The 19,551-nt window shown below is 41.2% G+C and overlaps 1 protein-coding gene across 1 annotated transcript; it reads right to left on the reverse strand.

Annotated features, from left to right (window-relative positions):
• Positions 1–7,200: 7,200 nt before the first annotated feature.
• Positions 7,201–19,307, reverse strand: LOC140913906 (alpha-1-antitrypsin-like). The gene is made up of 4 exons (XM_073350714.1): positions 18,653–19,307; positions 13,341–13,614; positions 8,999–9,146; positions 7,201–7,450 (listed from the first exon to the last, which is right to left on the reverse strand). The coding sequence occupies exons 1-4, from the start codon at positions 19,305–19,307 to the stop codon at positions 7,265–7,267; spliced, it is 1,263 nt and encodes a 420-aa protein (XP_073206815.1). The 3' UTR covers positions 7,201–7,264.
• Between the last annotated feature and the right edge of the window lie 244 nt (positions 19,308–19,551).

The raw sequence follows: 19,551 nt of genomic DNA on the forward strand, positions 1-19,551 counted from the left end.
GGAGGATCTACCCTGAATGTATTGATATCTATCACCAAAAGATCTTGTTTGCAATTTCTAAATATATAAGGGGCTGGCCTGTCCTTTCACCTCCACCCTTTCCTATGTTGGTTCTCTATATCTGTTTTCCTCTGGGGACAAAGGCAGTAGACAAGTTGCTGCTGTGGGCTCCTGCCTCAGGTGTGTCTGGAAGAAGAGAGGCCTTTCATTTTGGATGGGGAAATCTAGAAAGGTCTGAGGAAAGATAGCCCAAGAAAGTAAGCTACGGGAAAGATCTCAAGAAGCCTGTTTGAGACTAGTACTCGTTAGGAAGCCAAAATATAACCAGAAGGGAAGCACCAGTCTAGACCATGGATGGCCTCCATTGTTGCCGCTAGTGTTTCTATATTTTGCTAGCATATATCAAATCCTTTCTCTTTAAAACTGTGTCTGCTGTTTTCTTTATTGGTTCTGAACACAGGTACATTAGAAACATTCTGGCTGTAAGAATCTCAGACATTTAATATCTTCAGTAACAATGTAGAAAAGCAGGAAAAGAGGACATGCATGACATTCATAGTAAATTGAAAGAAATTTCAAATGCTACTAAGGAAAAAAAGGTAATAAAAAAGGGGACTGTGATGGGGTGGGAGTTCCTGTCTAGTGCGGGATGAATTCATCCCATCCCTCAACTGTCCTTTACCTCACAGCAGTGAGGTCTAAGGATTAAAGTCAATATAGTTACCCTGACTCTCAGGGCAGTAAGGCCTTGGGGCCGGACTCAATATGGCTGCCCTAGTTTGCAGGGCAGCAAGGCCTAGTGCCCAGAGTCAATGGAGTTTACTCTGATTCGCAGGACAGTGAGGCCTAGTGACCAGAGTCAATGGAGTTGCCCTGAGCCACAGGGCGGAAAGGCCTAACGGCTGGAGTCAATAGAGTTTACCGTGAGCTGCAGGGTGGTAAGGCAAACTGGTGAGAATCAGTTGGCCACCACCTGGGGTGGGGCTGGAGACCGGAATAAGGGAACCTGGATCCATCCTGCTCCACCTGGTCCCAGCCCAGGGCCCTAACAGTGGCACGGTATTTCACACTGAGTCACGCCAACTTCCCACTGGACTATAGCTAGTCCCCCCACATATCCCGGGCCACTTTCTGCCATGTCTCTTGGAACTGTAGCTGAAGTGTCTTTGGGGTCTCTGGGCTTTTCGGCACGTGAGGTCCCCCAGTGACTCTGGTCTGTCTCAGAAGTCCACAGGCACTTGGGCGTCCATTTGGGTTTCTGAAGTTCCGGCTTCCATGGTCAGTGGTTCCAGCTGCTCCCTGGCTGGGGCAAGCAAGGAGCATCCTTCCTCTCTGGTGGTCAGCCCTGACTGAGCTGAACCGCTCATTCTTATACAAGTGCTACACCTCAAGCATGCCCGATAGGGACATGGCTTCCTCCAGCCACACTGAGGAATTAACCCTTCCCTGTCCAATGTGGGGTGAGTTCACCCCATCACAGGAATTAAGATTAGAACTGTGAGCAGAAGAGAACAAAATGAAATTCAGCTTGGAATGGGAGGAAATGCAGGTTAATACACCTGGAAAATGAAGAGCCAAATCAGATATTCAATTAAAAAGAATTCTGGAAATTAATGGAGACAAATGTAAGGGGGCTGGTAGACAGCAAATTAGACATGGATACGCAATGGCTGGTGGAATTTTTGGCTTCATATTTGCAGGCATTCTCACATCATGAAATAGGAAGGTAATGAACCTTGTCTGCATGGCTTTGATGCTACTGTTCCTGGAACGCTGCATATAGTTTGCTACTAGAAATATATTCATAAATTGGAGAAAGTTCAGATAAGAAAAGTAAGTAGGGGGTTGAAGGGACCTACAAAGAAATATTACAATTGTTAAATACATATTTGTTGGCTAACTGACTAATAAGTAAGGCTAAGATTTTGTCACGGATATTTTTAGTAAAAGTCACAGACAGGTCATGGGCAATAATGAAAAATTCACGGAAGCCTGTGACCTGTCCTTGAGTTTTACTAAAAATATCCATGACAAAATGGGTAGCATGGGCAGCTGCGGGGGAGCTGGGAGCTCCACGGGCCCCCACCCAGCTGGGAGCTCAGAATTCCAGGGTCCCCTTCTGCTGGTGGCTCAGAGCTGTGGGGATCCCCCTTGCCGCCCGCAGTGGCCAGGAGCTGCAAGGTCCCCCCTGCCACCTGGGGCAGCAGGGAGCTGCAGGGGTCCCCCCGCCACCCGTGGCGGCCGGGAGTGGTGTGGGTCTCCCCTGATGCCCTCAGTGGCCGGGATCTCTTTGTGGTCCTCCCCACTGTTTGCGGTGGCCAGGAGCTGCGGGGAGTCTACCTGCTACCCGTGGCAGCTGGGGACCCTGCAGCTCCCAGCTGGCGCTAGCTTCCTCCTTAGAAGAGCTGGTCACATTTTCCAGTGGAGCAATTTTCTGTTGGAAAAGGTTGATGTGACAAAATCTAAAAGTTAACATTTTCAAGAGGAAATTTTTAAAATATTTCAAAATATTCCATTTCAACATTATTGTTTAGATTTTGTTTAATATATGTCAAAACAATATATTTCAGCATTTTGCCTCAACGTTTCGATACAAATAAAACAAAATGAAAAATTCTGAGATTTTGACTTTTCATCCTGATTTGGAATTAAATGAAATTTCAAAATCTTAGATTTTTTCTGGGAACAGAATTTTCATTATTTTGACCACTATAATCCTCAAAGGATATAATTCTGCTTAATGTTGCAATCCTTGAGGGTTGGCAACCGTGCTACAGCTGTCAACTAGGGGACTTGGGGCCTGATCCAAAGCCTATTGAAGCCAATGAGAAGACAATCATTAACAAAGGGCTTTGGGTCAGGCACTTAGTTCAAGATTTATGCTTCAAGTGGAGGTCCTGAATGATAACCAAGATGGCAGTAGTTACACTTACCCATTACATGCACTGTTTAGAGTTGTTTGGGATTATTTTTTTTATATAGGGAAAAGACATACATTTCATAAATATTTGAGAGATGAAAACAAAGAGGGAGAAGAATTATTTAGGATTGCTACAATGGGTTTTAACGATGAGTAATAACATGAAATTAAAAACAGGAAAAATTTGGGATGAATATTAGGGAAAACTTCCTGACAGTGAGCTTTATTTGAATAACTTCCCTTAGGAAAAAACAAAAAATATTATTGAAAAATAGATTGGTTTATTTTTGATATACGTTATTCCATTGAATAATAGTCTGATATTACAAAAATTATACTACTTACAAACATACTAAAAATTATTTCTGTAACCTAAGATTTATCATCTCTAATCATGTAAGCAATAAAAATGATGAGACCTCCAAAAATTATTAAAAACATTTGTTACTCCTTACTATAATACTAAAAAATGCCTTTAATTCGAAGAACAGTTAACCAAGTGTTCCCTTTTAATTACTTCCATTCAAGACACTGAGTTGTGATTCAGAGAATTATCTTTGTCAAGGCATGTAGATCTAATGGACCATATTCTGCTCTCATTTACACCTGTACTGCACCAATGAATTTGGTCGTATGCACTGCAGGGATGGTTTCCAGAGACCCTCCGAGTTACTGTTAATTCATGCCTGAATTGAGCCGAGTCTGGAATTATTTATCAAAAATAAATTATCTCATTTTAATTCATGTGTTTACATTTTTAAAGCATGTTTGCTCTAATCCTCTAGGGATGATTGGCTGGTTCCAAACAGGGATGTATGTGAACTTCACTCAATTGCTCCAAAACAATACTTGGAATAGAATGTCATATAAAATTAGGCCTAGTCCTGCACATCCAAACTCCCCAGGAGGTCAATGGTGCATCCTCTGGTGCCTGAACACAGGGTTACAGGAACCTTACTGAGGTCACTGGGAGTTTAGGGTGCACAAGAAATACAGGACTGGACCTTATCTAGCATTAAAATATGATCTTCTCATTGCCATACACAGAGGCTTTATCTCAGTGCTCACACAACTTGACCTTACAACACAGGTCTTTGGCACAGCTGACCACTGTTTGTCACAGATGGCCCATTTACAGGAGTAGCTAGAGTAGTCAGCACAGCAGTAGAGTGACTCCAATTATTCCTCTCCAGCAGGACCCAGAGACTGATGATGGACAACCGTCTTCTTCTCCAAAGACCCTCATGTATAGAGACCCATGGGGACCTATCTTATCCCTTCTCCTTCTCTTCAATAACTACATGAGATCCCTGAGAGGGGATAGACCCATGGGAGTATTATTACCAGCATGGTATCCTTAATTCCATAGGACAATAAGCTGATGTTGCATATGTCAGGTTCCATAGACTCAGCCTATATCACTACACAGATGTCACAAACCTCAAGGAGATCAGCATCTGGATGAAGAACTAGCCTAAATGCTGGTCTGGCAAGACTGAAGAGGTGTTGATGAGAGGGGGAAACACGCAAAGAGAAAGCTGGGACATTTCCTTCCCTTACTTTTGCTCCATGTTCATCAAATTTTGTGTGAAGTTGCCTCTGGTTCCTTTTTTATCCTCACTAAGCCTAGATGATTAGATAGCATCTGTGATGAAAAACATCTCCCACCTCCATTTTCCTAGAAACCTTTTCTGTTTTCTCTCAGATGAGGATCTGGCCACAATGATTCAGATCCAGCCCCAGTCTGGATTACTGTAACGCATTGTATCTGGCAGCGCTGATGGCAGCTCTGCTTCCTTGGTCAGTTCAATGCCTTGTTGTTCATCTTCAGAACCACCAAAGGGTCAGGATACAGCTACATCAGCAACTCCATCCATGACCTGCCAGGACTGTGGCAATCTCTCTGGTACAACACAGTTTTACAAAACCCACGAAGAAGCATGCAAGAGGAGCATTTTCAGTCAAGGGTGTTGTATCTAGATAGGTGCAAATAGCTATACCCGATTGCAAAAATTTTAAGTTTGCTCCTAAGTGGTTCCTGTAACCCTGGGTCCAGGAACTAAAATTCCCAGGATGCGCCATGGGAAGTGAAGGTGGAGAAAGGAAAGAGGAGGGGAAAAGGAAGAAAAATAAGAATGTGAGCTCTGTGAAGGAGCCAGGGAATAAAACTCATCTTTGCTCTTATCTAATTTCCCGAGAATTCCTGAGAGGGTTCAGATAAAAAAAAGGAAGTTCAGCAGTGGAACAGCTTCCAAAGGAGATCAGACAGACTCTGAATCTGACCACCTTTAGGGCACTCTGCCAGCGTTCCCACCATAACCGAACTAGGGACTAATTGCAAATGCAGGGGCTGTACATGTCTTTGTGTAATGTGAAAGAAGTAGAAAGCTGACAGATAAGGCAGCAGAAAAAACAATGAGACATCAAGAAAAGCATTGGTAACATGGTCCTGAGAGAGAGCCAAGAGAGAACTTTTTGGGCAGAGTGCTAGCTGAACAGAGGCTTAGAACTGTGAGCAAAGAAACTGCCTCCTGTTGTTTGCTTCCTACTATGTTTGGAGAAACAGAACTTTATGTACATTCTTTATAAATAACAAGGATTGCATCAAAGAAACACCTATCATCAATAACTTCTCCTAAAGCAACCTGCAAGACCCTAAATATCGGCTAACCACTCAGGCCAAAAAGGGTAACAATATATGCATACATGGCAAAGAGCAGAGGCCTCTGTGAAGTCCACTAGAGACATCCCTATGGAGATCTTAATTAGGAAATAGATACGATGCTGGTTGATGCTGTGATTAGCTAGATTATTTGCATCATATGTTCTAATTGCTTAATTCCTGTTCTATAGAAATCACACAGTACAATTAAAAACTTTTAAATTTCACGTTTATTAATTTTCATTTCTCTAACATAATAACTTGTTTGTATATTTCAAGGTCAAACATAAAGACTGGAAATCATAACATAGAATACCCATTAACAGAATAACTCAGTAATTTACCTCTTCTGCCACTAGAGGTCAGAAAATATACCATCAGCATGAATATAGAAGAAAAAATATTGATAGATCTTCTGAAACAAGAGTAAAATGGTATGAAGGTAAAATTTAGGTAAGAAAAATATATAAATAAGCATCTGTAGTATAAGTGATCTTGGAACCCTTTGTATCCTAACACTAAAGAGAAAACCTATACAACTATATGTGACTATTTTAAAATATAAAGCAGGTGTTGAGCTGAGTGCAGATAGCCTGTGAAGGTACAATCTGGGAACAGACAGGGCCAACCTCAAGACACTACAGCCAAAACATGTGGTTATGTAAAATGCGGTGTAAGTTACAGATAGGCTGTAAGTGATGGATCCAGCAAACATTTACTATTGCAGTGATGTTTACTGTCATGAGTGGTTCCACTGGGTTAGATTCATCCTATACTGTCAAAAATACTGACACAGGGACATTGGGGAAACACAAGCCATTTCCCCTATTTGGGAACTTCCAGAACTTGACTCGGGCCCCGGCACAGGGCTGACCTAAACTGAACTTTGATTCAGTGTCACCCAGGGGCCACTTCAAGGATGCAGAATTGCTGGGGCACAGTTCTACTCCGATCATGCCTCCTCCCACTCCTGATCTTCCACTTCCTTCCTCTGGCCCAATTCTGCTATGCCTCTGTCCTGCCCTAGAATGGTCAATACAGAGGTGTCAATGCTCTTCACCAGGGAGACCTTTCACCTTCCCTGTGATCCCTTTTCACCCACGTGGGTGGCACAAAGGGGCCACAGGGCAACGATTTATCAGACTCATTAACAGCAATGGGGCCACTCAGGGTAGTAAACACTACATTTGTTAATAGGTATCTGCTAGACTGAGCCTCAGGTTGGTGAGATAATAGATGTAAGTGGTAAAGGAGTATAACTTGGACTGATTTGGCAATCAGTGAGCATGCAAAACAAATGTAATTTACACGGTGAGGATGTGGACGGGAGGGGTGCAGCAGGCATAGGTTAGTAATCTCAACATCTTTTCTGATTCTCACTTTCCAGAAAATGTTTTGCTGTTTTCAGCGTTACAAAGGATTTTCTCTTTTCACCTCTGCTGATGGTTCTGCCTGAACTCAAATTCCTTTTCTTTTCTTTGGTTTGAGTTTGGATTTAAAAACAATCTGCAGTGATGGTGATTTAAAATCGATTAAAGGTCTCAGTTGTGAAGCAGAATATACAACATTACAAGGGAAAAGGTGGCCTCTAAAGCCATCTCTACGCTGGTTAGGTCAATACGTTTCTTTATTTAATAGTGGTGGTAAATTACTCATAGTTAACGCATACAGCACTTTAGTAACTATTGTTTCATAGGGTTCATGATTTTGCCCATAAAGAGTATGTTATTATTGCTAGATATTATTATCATGAAGGGCCTGTTGAACCTAATGGTAGCAGGCACAGCCATTGGCACTATTTCCATAGCAGAGGCTGCCGAAGCTTCAGTGCCATTCTCATCCACATTCACCGTGGCCTGATGGATAGCCTACAAGGAAATCAACAAACATTACCATTCCAGGTGTGGACCATAAGCAGGTTTCTGAATATGAGCTTGATTGTTTTTAAACCAAAAGTGCTGAGAGAAATAACTGCTAAAGAATGAGCAACAGAGCAACAGGTGTGAGTGAACACCACAAACCAAAAGGGCTACTGCAAACTCAGGGAGAAAAATCTGTGATCTGCATGAATCAAAATCACCTCATCCTTAAAAGAAGACATTCTCAGAGTCACTATTTCATACTACTATCGCAAGCACTGGCCCCGATTCTCCTCTCGCTTACACCAATGTAAATCAGGAGCAACTTCACTGAAGTCAGTGGGGTTACACTAGTGTAAAACTAATGTGAGAGCAGAATTACACCCAGTTGTCTTTGGCAAATTTATACAGTGGAGTAATAGTTCATAGGTGAGGACAATCAAGAGTGGACATAAAATAGATCTGAGGGGTACAGATTGCTTTCCTTGCATATGTCTTGTATGTTAAGAGCATCCGAAGTTGGATAGATAGAATGGGTTTGGGGCAGAAAAGGGCACAAGCTTGTCCTTACTGCACTGAGAGACATTTACAGACCTGGATTCATCAGATTACATCTGTTCATTTGTAGGGGGGTTGAGGGTTTCTGTATCGTTTTTTAACAGGAGTTAACTAATGGAATGTACCCTGCAGGTAATGGTTTGCAAGGGGTGGGCACTGAAGCCAACAGGAGCTAAGGGTGCTTCTCAAACTGGGAGACATTTTTGAACCAAAACTTTTTTCAGTGAAAAATGCAGATTTGGAGACACTGAAATAATTTGCAAAGGCATGTCAATTTTGCCCAATTGTGTGCGTTTAAAAAGATTTTATAAACAAACAAAAATCAAAATGTTTTGATTTTTTTGAATTCAAAATGGCTTTTTTGTTTCAAAATTCCCTTTAATTTTTTTTTTAATTAAAATGCTGTAAAGGGAAACAAAAGGTTTCATATCTGGTTGAGGGAAATGTTTCGGTCAAACCAGAACAATTATTTCTGACTCCTTGCTTTGTCAAAAATGGTGCTGTCAGTTTGACCTGAAACGATGTTTTCCCCCTGATTTTTCAGAATTGCCAGTAAACCAAAGAACCTGGTTTTTGTCCAGCTGTTCATAGCACCTTACAGAATTGAACCCACTGTCTTTAATAACAGGAGGGGCAAAGGCAGCTATGCACAGGCAGCAGCAGCAACGGAAGCTCTGAAAACCAGCCCTTTGCACCCCCTTTCATACCCAGGGGAAGATGTCTGTGGGGTCTTCTCTGGGAAGTGGGGGAGGGGAGAGAGAGGTTTGTGGTCAGTAAAGTGGCTCTGCTGGGCCAAAATGTTGTAGATGCTGAAACTTGCTGGGATACAGCAGCACAAGCAACCCGGGTCACTTGGGCTGAATATTCCATCCCTCAGTCCCTGCTTTTCACATAGAGCAAAGCCCTTTCATGTGGGTTTCCCCTAGGAGCCACTTGTAAAGAAATGTTTTTAAATATCCGGTACCGTGGATCCTTTAAACAGAATGAAACCGAACTTACCTCTGAGATCCTGTGCCGGGGCAGCCCAGTAATTCCAGACAGGTCAGCTTCATTAGCAAATAGATTTCTGATGCCCATTCTATACAGAATTTGTTTTAAATCAAATTTGCCATCAACAGAGAATCTTGGAAGATATAAATTGACTGAGCTGTCCAAAGAGAAATGCGAGAAAATGGTAAAACATTTCAACCAGACATCACAGTGGTGATTACTGAGAAATTTGTTTGCGTTGTTTCCACAAGCCCATAGAGAAGATTTGACTGAAGACCCATGACAAATTTCTTCTGGTGAGGAACGGGAGGTTTCTGATAAGTGATATTGGAAGCCTGGACTGGGAGGAAGGATGGCTCATAGTTAAGGTGCTACCCTGGAACGTAGTAGACCTGGATTCTATTCCCTGTCACTTGAATCTTGTGCCTTAGCTCCCACGCTGTTAATCAGGTATAATAGCACTGCTCTACGTCACAGGGGTCTTGTGAGGATAAATACATTGAGGTCTGTAAGGTGCTCAGATACTATGGTAATGAGACCTATAAGGAGCTAATGCAGAGAGAGAGACAGTTTCAGGAAAGCTCTAAGTAATATTGCTAAGTACAACGAGACTGAGGTTGTGCTCCTGAATTCAACAAGTGCAGAGCATCTGGATTATCCCTTCACCCTGCTTGTTTTCCCTCCCCATCTTCTAGGAGATTCCTTATCTGCCCCACCAATAACCTGATTCAGTGACACCCACTGAAGTCAATGGGAAGATTCTCATTGACTTCAAAGGACTATGGGTCAACCCTCAGGACAACTCATCTCAATGTCCATAATCAGGAGAACTGACCAGCAGGCTTTAAAAACAGAATAAACTTCAGAGCCTGCTGGACCATCTTCCAAGCTTCTATTAGGTTGCTGGTGTCCCTTAAGATACCTAAGGTTGTACTGTATTCCCATTTTTCGGGAAATTTTCCTCTTTAAGGCTCTTTAGCCAAGATTTTCAAAAGTGCCTAGTGATTTTTTGCCTGGTTTTCAGAAAGTGCTGAGCATTCACCCTCTGAAAATCAATCCATTTTAAGGTGTCTCAAGCTGGACACCCCAAAAGCGAGGCACCCAAATTAATGAGTCCCTTTTGAAAATGTTGGCCTTATCTTAACAATTAAATTACACCTTTGGGGGGAAAACAAACAAAACAGATTCCAAAGAGAGCAGAAAAGTGTGGGGTGCCTAATTTATTTAGGATAAAAGCTAACAACAAAGCATATCTGTCTAGTTCATGAATCATATTGTTGGCTCTATGTAAGATTTAGTCAGTTTAAAGGAAAATGAATACTTCAGTGCTTTCTGTAAAACTAGTCAATGCTCAGCATTTCTGGTGCATTTTTTTTCACTGTCCCACTGTCTCTAGTTTTTCTGGAGTTAGTTCTAGCATCTACAGTGAGACACACTAGCCATTTGATAGCATGTGAGAACATGTCTTAGATTAGATGCTAGGATTGTTCCTGGCTAATAATGCTAGTGGAGGTGCAATAGACTCTTTCCTGATTGCTGATCTCTTCCCTTTGCCTGTTTTTTTCGCAGAAGGTGCTGACTGCTGCCCTATTAATGACGCAACTGTCATTGGGCCATTTCTATCCTCCCATTATAAAGAATAAGCCATTCCCCATCTACTGCTAATGTGAGGGGAAAGAAGAATGCAGCACACACACACAGTCTCAGGAAGAGAGGAGTAGACACTGGGACACACAACAAATTACCCACATGTTAAACAGGGCCCTTGCTATATATAAAGGTAACACTCCATGCTTCTACACCTTCCATCCAACAATCTCAACTAGGGTGACCAGATAGCAAGTGTGAAAAATTGGGATGGGGGCAGGGAGGTAATAGTGGCCAATATAATACAAAGCCTCTAATATCAGGATGTCCGGTCACTCTAATCTCAACAGTAATGAACACTTCTCACAATACGCCTGTGAGTGGTATCAATTCATTTTGTGGGTGGGGAAACTGAGACACAAAGAGGTCAAGTGACTTGACCAAGATCACACAGGAACTTGGTGACTGACCTAGGAATAGAATCCTGAGCTCCTGAATCTCTAGTCCTGAAATTTAACCATAGGGCCACCCCTTCTTCCCTGAATGTAACCTACTGAAATGGCCTGAAGTACACTGCTCCCAGCTGCATGCAATTCTACGTCATCTCCATATATTTATTCAGACCAGATACATTGAACTGGACAGTGCAAAAGTTTTTCACTGAAACCAGGCATAACTCAGCTGGGTTTGTGAAAGTCAAATGACCTCCCCTTGGATACTCTCTTCACTACCGAAGTGGGGTGTGGGGCATCAGGCTGCAGATTGACGTGAAGGTGACAAAAAGAGAACAGGACCCAAGGAGTTCCAACTGTATTACTGCTGAACAGAAAAACAGGTAGGTAGCCTGCTCCCCTGAAGGCCCTTAAGTGGGTTTGATTTAGGGAGTGAATGGATTTACTACACCCTCCCAAAGATGTAAAATGGACCAACCAACTGCTCTGAAGACTATGTGGGGAGAGAGGAGGTATTTACTGGTCATCGGTTTGCATGATTGCCAAACAGCAGTGAATTTCAGTGAGTGAGCATTTCCATACAATGCCAGCTCATTGGGGTCTCTAATAATGAGGTCTTTCTATACTACAAACCATAGAACCCCACTGCTGCTTGATAGGTAGATTATTTCAGTTTTGGAAAAAGTAAGACATTTTGCTTAGTTCCTTGTCTGCTGAAACAAAGGCAGATCCTCTTTGTACAATTGATGTTTATTTGACAGGGATAACACCACTGATATTTTGGTTAAGCTGTTTCATTGCCCAGTACTGATTTTAGGAACAAACATGAGCATTGGGGCTGAAATTAGCGGTGTGGGGGGTGCTGCCGCACCCCCTGGCTTGAAGTAGTAAAATAACAACCTAAATATATGGTTTCTGCCCTTAGCATCCCGACTATAAAAATTGTTCCAGCACCACTGGTCACGAGGATCCTCCTGCTGGTAGAGCTAGATTAAATTTTTACATTTTTGAAGTTTCAATGAAAAACAAGTTCACATTTTTCAACAAAAGTTTTTGTGAAAAAGTGTTGCCACATTTCAAAAAGCTCTGCCAGCTAGTCAACGTAAAGAACTGTAAACTGTGTATTTAATTTAATTCAGTTTTTTGTCTTAAAGCTGGGGTTTGGTAATCTAAGGCAGTGTTGTCAAGCATTCAGCCTGCTTGGTGCATTTATGTGGCACATTCTTACTCTCCAGAATGAAAGGCTCTGAGTCCGCCAACAGGCACATGCTTAATTTTATGCACATTAGCAGTCCCTCTGTAGACATGCAAGAAGCCAAGCACGTTTTCAGCACTGGACCTAAATTTCAGTGAACCTAAATGTGCCCCTTTAAAAGTGAGTTAAAATTCTAGCTCTCATGGTTGCAAAGATAATGTGACATGAACGTAATAAATGAAATGCCATCTTCTTGGGTCTGCCAGCAGCCTGAAACAATGGCTTTGAGATGCATGAACTCTTCCCCCCCTCTGCCCTCCACACACACTCCTTTAGTCTCACTGGGGTGATAATTCTGAAGACAAAGTTAGCATTAACTTTTTCATTGATAATCATCTTAGCAGGTGGGATTGGGGAACGCATAGGAGAGAGAATCCAGGGGGGCTGGAAATGAAAGCTGCCACAGGGAGGGAAATGCAGAAAGGGAAAAAATGAGATAAAGGGAGAACAACAGACTACAGAGAAAGGCATATAGGGAAGCAAAAGAAACAAAATGCAGAAATGGCAGTGGTCCTAAAGGGAAGCAGATTTTCCACACTGAGTGATACAGAATGTGACAATAGGATATTGAACAAATAACATATCTTGGGCTTGGTCTACACTACAGACTTACGTCAGTATAACTACATCGCTCAGGGGTATGGAAAATCCACACGCCTGAGCGACACAGTTATACCGATCTAACTCCTGGTGTAGACAGTGCTATGCCGACAGGAGGGCTTCTCTCATCAACATAGCTACCGCCTCTCAGGGAGGTGGAGTACCTACACTGACGGGGAAAGTTACACTACACTGCAGTGGTGCAGCTGCATCAGTGCAGTGCTATATGTGTAGACAAGCCCTTGTAAATAACTAAAAAATTTAACTACATAAAGGCCATATTCTAGCCTTCATCTTTGTGCATTAACATCACTGAGGGTAGCACATTAGTCCTAATTCTATACCATAGCCCAGGGATCATAGTTAAAAATACAGTCATCCTTCTCCAAGAATTTGTCCGACGCCCTTGATCTAAAGGGACTGCCTGCCACCAGAGTAGAGAGCTGAAAGATTTTACCTTTCTGAAAGTAATTTTCTCCATTTAGACAGACTTTCACATGACAAGCCATTCTCCAACTTCCTCATTTGTCCTTCATCAGGCAGAATAAAATATGCTTTAGTGCTTTCTTCTTTATAATCCATTTGCACCACAGTGCTAGACAGCTGGTCATCATAGGTGTGTTTGTATATGCCCAATCGGAACATCATAGGGACTTTAACAACTGTGTTTCCATCCACAAAGAAGTCATCATCTCTAGTGTACTTTGGATTGAAAGTTTTATTCCACGTGGCTTATGATTCAAAGAAAGAGAGAGTTACTGGATGTTCTGGGAACAAGAAACCATCCTTAGTTGGCATTAACTGCAGTAGCTGCATTTGCCTTCAGAGCTACACCAATTCATACCAACTGAGGATCTGTCCCTAAATGCATAAATTAGAGTAACTCAACTGTAATATGCACATGGGTGGTTTGGGTTGGGAGTGGTTTAAACAAACCCAGAAGCTGCTTTGTAGTAAAAGGATGGTACTTTCATCTTAGATAGACATCATATACCCCAATGCCTGTCCTCATGCCAGAAGGAATTGCCAGACTATTCTCAGGGAGGAGACTTAATACATTCCCCAGTGTCCTAACATGAGATATGAGTTGATCCTGCATGTCTGGCAGCAATTTTCAAGTGACTCCAAGCAGCATGAAAACTGAAGTAAACATCTCCTGCCACCACGTTGGCTGGGTAGCAGACCAACATTTTAAACCCCCCCGAAAACCTAATTTCGGTGGGAAAAGCCATAAGTAGACTGTGCCCTGCTCCCATCTCTAAGAAACATCCTCACAACCTCCCTTCACCTTAATCTGGCTTAGGTGTGGGACTAGGTAGAGGAGTTTTCAGCCCAACTGATCCCTTTCTTCCACTTGGCTGAAGTCCATAAAAGAGCTCTTGTTCAAGGGGATGGACTTCAGCCAAGTAGAAGAAAGGGATCAGTTGGGCTGAAAACTCCTCTACCTAGTCCCACACCTAAACCAGATTGAAGTGAGGGTGTTTCTTAGAGATGGGAGCAGGGCACAATCTATTTATGGCTTTTCCCATCCAAATTAGGTTTTGGGGGATGTTTAAAATGTTGGTCTGCTACCCAGCCAATGGGTGGCAGGAGATGTTTACTCCAGCTTTCATGCTGCTTGGTGAAAACCCTCTTGCAAAATTTACTGGGTAAGCAGAAAACATGAGATTTTCAAAAGCTAATAGCTTGGTCAAAACAAAACCAATCTTTTCTGAAGCGCTCAAAGTGGTTTCAGAGAAGTGTCTTCTTCTCAGTGAGAAGAACTTCCAAGCCAAAATCCAACTATTCACCCTCATTCACTGCAGCCATAGAGCTGTTAACTAACAACTAGAAAAATAACAAAACATTGCAATGATATAAATTGTTCCCTGTCCTCCCAACCCTGTGTACTAAAAAACAGTTGATCTATTAATCAGTTTTGCTTAGACTTTCCAAACTGATGTATTTTTCAGAAAGTACTGAATTATGGAAAACAGAGCATTAGAATGCATTGATATGCTTCCACTGTAATGCTATATGTTCCCACTAGATAATGCTTAATATCTATAGCTTTCTTTTCAAGTATATTGCATATGTACACACGCACATATATATACACACATATATATATAAGTGCCAAAAATACACCCGTTTCTTGTAAGAATTTAGAGGCAAGATACCTTGAGTTCTAGTCCCACCTCAGACACTGCCCTTAATTATACTAAAATAGTGTGTGTTAATGCCTAGATATATGATGATGGGAGCCTTAAAAATACCTCAAAGACATTAGCTCAAAATAAATCTTGTTTAACTGAATTACTGAAGTGACTAATCTCGTCAAACTGGAGCTGGTCCCAAGTGGAGCTGGTTAAAAATTGGTATCTCTGTTCTGCAGGAAATTCTGATATGTTTTCTTGCCAAATCAAGACAATGCCAAAATGTCATGAAGAACAGAGATACTGTAAGTCGGAGTTGTTGACAATTTTCCATCTAATTATTTTTTATGAAAAATCAGGGTTTTGACTAGAACCTTTTTAAAATATCTGCTTTCTGGGGAAACTTTTGTGGAAAAACTGAATCCCTGAACACCAAAATATTTTGGTATTTGATATTTCAATGAAAATTTGGAAAAGTTATTGAGATTTCTGCAGAAACCAATCCCTATTTTCTGACCCGCTCTAACTCTAAGTTACACTTTGCTTCTTAATCAAAGTACCTGGGCAGAAAGATTACCCTGCTGGGTAAAATTGGTCTAATTGTCTAAACCCGGGACTGAGAACAAAGTCCTCTGGAATTCTAATCCCTACTCCAACCCTGAGTCACTCTGAGGCCTGGTACAAATCATTTAATCTCAACCCTTTGTTTCCTCAGCTATAAAACTGGTGTAATAATAGTTATATAGTACTTAAGGGTGTCATTATTATTAATTAATGCTTGTATGGGGCTTTCAAGATATAAAGTGGAAAGCATTATTCTTTTAAACAGGAGAAAATTGCTACATTGTGACTGTAAATTTCTCCATAAACAGTGTAGCCACAAACATGATGTATGTAATTTTAGAGTAAGTCTGTCTGTTAAAAGAAGTCTCTAATTTTTGTACTGTCAGCTCAGAGCCCCTGGACGCTTCTTTAACACGGCAGAAGTATTGCCTTGCTATGTTTTAGGGAAATTCCATAATGAGTCACAACATTTTTTCATAAGTCACAGCCCCAAATCCTGATATGCTCAGGCAGCTATTACTTGTTGCTTACTCGGACAAAATTCCTACTGGTTTCATACACAGCTTTGGTTAAAAACTGAGTAAGGATGTCATAATTTGGCAGATAGATTGCATACTGGGAACACTCATTAATTCTTCCCTCCTTCTCCATCCAAACCCAGATATGCCTGTGCTTCCCTTCCTCTTAGCAGGGCACTTTTCAAGGAGGTCTTGCCTCTGCAATTCTTTACAATGCTCCAGGGACAAAAGGAAACCCAGAGCTTGCCTTTTCCAGTGGGTTGGACAATAATTCCTCACTGAACTATGGGGGCAAGTAAAATGACACGGGTTTTTTGGATGGGGGAGGGAGGGAGGGAAGAACATGCTCACTATCTAAGCCCCAAGGCAAACAAGAAGAGTAGCAAATCATCCAGTGAAACCCTCAGTACAATGCAAGATAGAATGCTACCAAACCTCCATCCTCAGACAACAACTCAATGTAAGCTACAATGCACAATGGAAAAGGGAGAGGAGTCATCAGGACTGCTGGGGTGGCCAATAATCACATGGTACAGAGGATGGGATAGCCATTAAATGTTAGGTCAGACTTTATAAAAGCTTCTAAAATTTCAGATTCTTCTCCAAACCAAACCAAGCCTCTGAACCATTCCACATTTTAGCCCATTTTAATTCTCCATGTGGAAGCAATAGGAGCAATAGTGTGGATTTTAAGTGGAATTCTTCGCAATTTCTTTAAAAGCAAAAAGCAAAATGCAGTTTGTCTCAGGGCATAATTATCCACTCCTAGCAAACATTTTAAAGAGAGAGGGATTTAAAGTGGAAGACAGGATCTACGCACGCAAACTATTGGGGGTGCTGGGAGGTCATTTCAGATATGGAACTGAACATTGTGGCTAGGGGCATCTCTAATTTTAAATAAATATCCATTTTAGAACATGTGTGACAGCTGTACCTTCATATGTGTGATGTAGAAGGTTTTAGTTCCTATATTATTTTTAGTGAATATTTTCCTCTTATTATTATAATGTATGATATTGTACGAAACTTATGACTAAACCCTTCACATATATGTAACTTTTACTTTCATAGCTGTTTGAGTTTCGGGGTGGGCAGAATCCACACATTTTTTGTGCCTATTGTTAAGTCTGGCAGGAAAGCCTGATACCTGCTGACTAAAAGCCTGTGTTGAAAATGCTATTTTGGAGATGAGTCAAGATCTTGAAACTAGAGAGATAGAAACTAACCTTCCTTGATGGAGTGGGGAAGAGGGTGTGGAAGGACAAAGAAACATAGACTCATAGGGTTAAAAGGGCCCATAGGGGTCATCTAATCTAACCCCCTGCCAAGATGCAGGATTTGTTGTGTCTAAACCATCCAAGACAGATGGCTATCCAGCCTCCTTTTGAAAATCTCCAGTGAAGAAGCTTGCAGACCCTCCTGAGGCAGTCTGTTCCATTGTCCTGCTGTTCTTACAGTTAGGAAGTTTTTCCTGAGATTTAACCTAAATCTGCTAAACGGTACTTTGAACCCATTGCCTCTTGTCCTGCCCTCTGTGGCAAGACAAAACAACTTTATTCCATTTTTTATGGCAGCCTTTCAAGTGAATCAATTGAACTAGATTCCAACTAGTTTTGCCACTCTACAGCTAATCCTTCAAAGATTTACACAAATGCATAGATGTACTTGAAAAACAAAGGGAAAATGTTTTTTGGAGAAGGAGTGGGTCAACATTTGAAAAGCTTTGACCAGCTCAATAGCTGGTTACAAACCAAGGGAAAACATTTCCAGAAACTTCATTAACATTTTTCATTTTTAAAAAATTAATTTCAAAATTTAGAAGTCAGGACAACTTGTGTGAGTAAAGAGACTCACATGTGCAAACACTGGCACAACTGGGGGCCCTGGTCAGATTTCAGAATGTGATAAAAGGTGTAATCAGTTACCGTAGTTACAAAGAGATGGGCTTTGAGGAGAAGCAGAAGTTCTGTTATATACCTGCCTCTGTACTGTTTGCTGTTGCTGGGACAGAATAAATAATTTTCCACTCAATAAGTTGTTTAGGTATCTTACAGCATTTTGCAAACTGCACTCTAAACCTGCTTAGCAGAAAATTTCATAGCATTTGTCTAGGGTGCCAATTCAGGAAAGCACTTAAGCAATGAGTCTTACTGACTTCAGTGCACCCTATGTATATGATTAAGTATTTTGTTGAATAGGGATGCTCTCGTGAATCTGGGCCTGTGTGAATGTATATTTTACGTACCCTTTCATCAGAAAAACATTTTAAATTTTTTACTAATTTTTTTATCAGCTCTGGCTTTGATCAGAAAATGGGGAAAATATCACCAAAATTTTGTCCAAAACCCAGTAATTTTCAATCAGAAAATTATTTTCAATGAAAATGTTGACCAGTTCTATTCATAATTAACACTGTGAATAAAAAGGCCAATTGTGAGGCAGGTTGTGATTCCTCCTCCAAAAATAGTACTGCAAAGGAAGTAGTGAAGCCTAGAGTTGGCACAAGGATAGCCAAATGACCTGAGGTGGGATGTCCTATGATTTTGTCTTACCCTTAAGATAAATATAACTAACGAGAAGAATTTCAGTAACTGGATCCAGATTATTGAGTAGGTTGACAATTTTCCCATGTGTTTTGTTCTCTATGTAATTATTGATCTTCTGCTGAACTAATCTGACATTCTTGAAGTTTTCTGGGAAAGCTTCTCCACTGTAAAAGTTTTTTAGATTATTTAAAAATTTCTGTTGCAGTTTCAGCTGGTCTTTCACAAACAGGACATTCCCCATATCCAGCTGGAGGTTAGCATTCTGGCGGTTTAGTGTTTGCATGAGCTGACGGAAACCTTCATGCATCTCCCTTTGCTGAATCTCATTTGGTTTAAAGTGCAGCACGCTAAGAATCTGTTGCAGTGTCTCTGATTTAGCACCCAAGGTCAGCATTGCAAAGGCAGTGGAGATGCTCGTGGGAGAGAAGATCACATTCCTGTTGTTTCTCTGAAAAGAAGCCTCCTTATAAAAAGAAAATGCAAACTGACAGATGCTTCTCCCTACTTTATGACCCAGCATATTTTCATTTACTGGATCTACTTGGTTTCTCTTTCTACTGTGGTAATTTTCAGGACTGTTGTTGTAGCTAGAATTCTGTTCGCAAGGTTTATCAGCATGAATCCCGGCAATCAAAAAACACAGGTAAAAGATTGACTTCATTTTTCTAAGATTCTGTAAGAAAGAAAACATATTTGGTCTACAAATCTTAATAATTTTCAACATATGCTCACCAACAGGAAGGAATTGTTTAAGAACCTGAACATACTATGGAGGAGGCATGGAAGCAGTGACCACAGGTTACTTGAATTCAGTACAGTGAAGAAAGGGTTCCGAGTACTAGCAATATTATATTTCAAGGAAACAAATTTTGGGATGTTATTGAATGAATTGTGAAAGAAGACAT

The sequence above is a fragment of the Lepidochelys kempii genome, chromosome 6 (assembly GCF_965140265.1).
Source record: "Lepidochelys kempii isolate rLepKem1 chromosome 6, rLepKem1.hap2, whole genome shotgun sequence".
In the NCBI taxonomy this organism is placed as follows: domain Eukaryota; kingdom Metazoa; phylum Chordata; order Testudines; family Cheloniidae; genus Lepidochelys; species Lepidochelys kempii.

What these genes read in the sequence shown, in the direction of transcription:
- LOC140913906 (XM_073350714.1), bottom strand. Translation starts at nt 19,307, where the DNA reads ATGAAGTCAATCTTTTACCTGTGTTTTTTGATTGCCGGGATTCATGCT. An exon ending in AGAAAATTACTTTCAGAAAG is followed by an intron (nt 9,147 to 13,340) that starts GTAAAATCTTTC and finishes CTCTTTGGACAG; the next exon opens with CTCAGTCAATTTATATCTTC. An exon ending in CCCGGCACAGGATCTCAGAG is followed by an intron (nt 7,451 to 8,998) that starts GTAAGTTCGGTT and finishes ATTTCCTTGTAG; the next exon opens with GCTATCCATCAGGCCACGGT.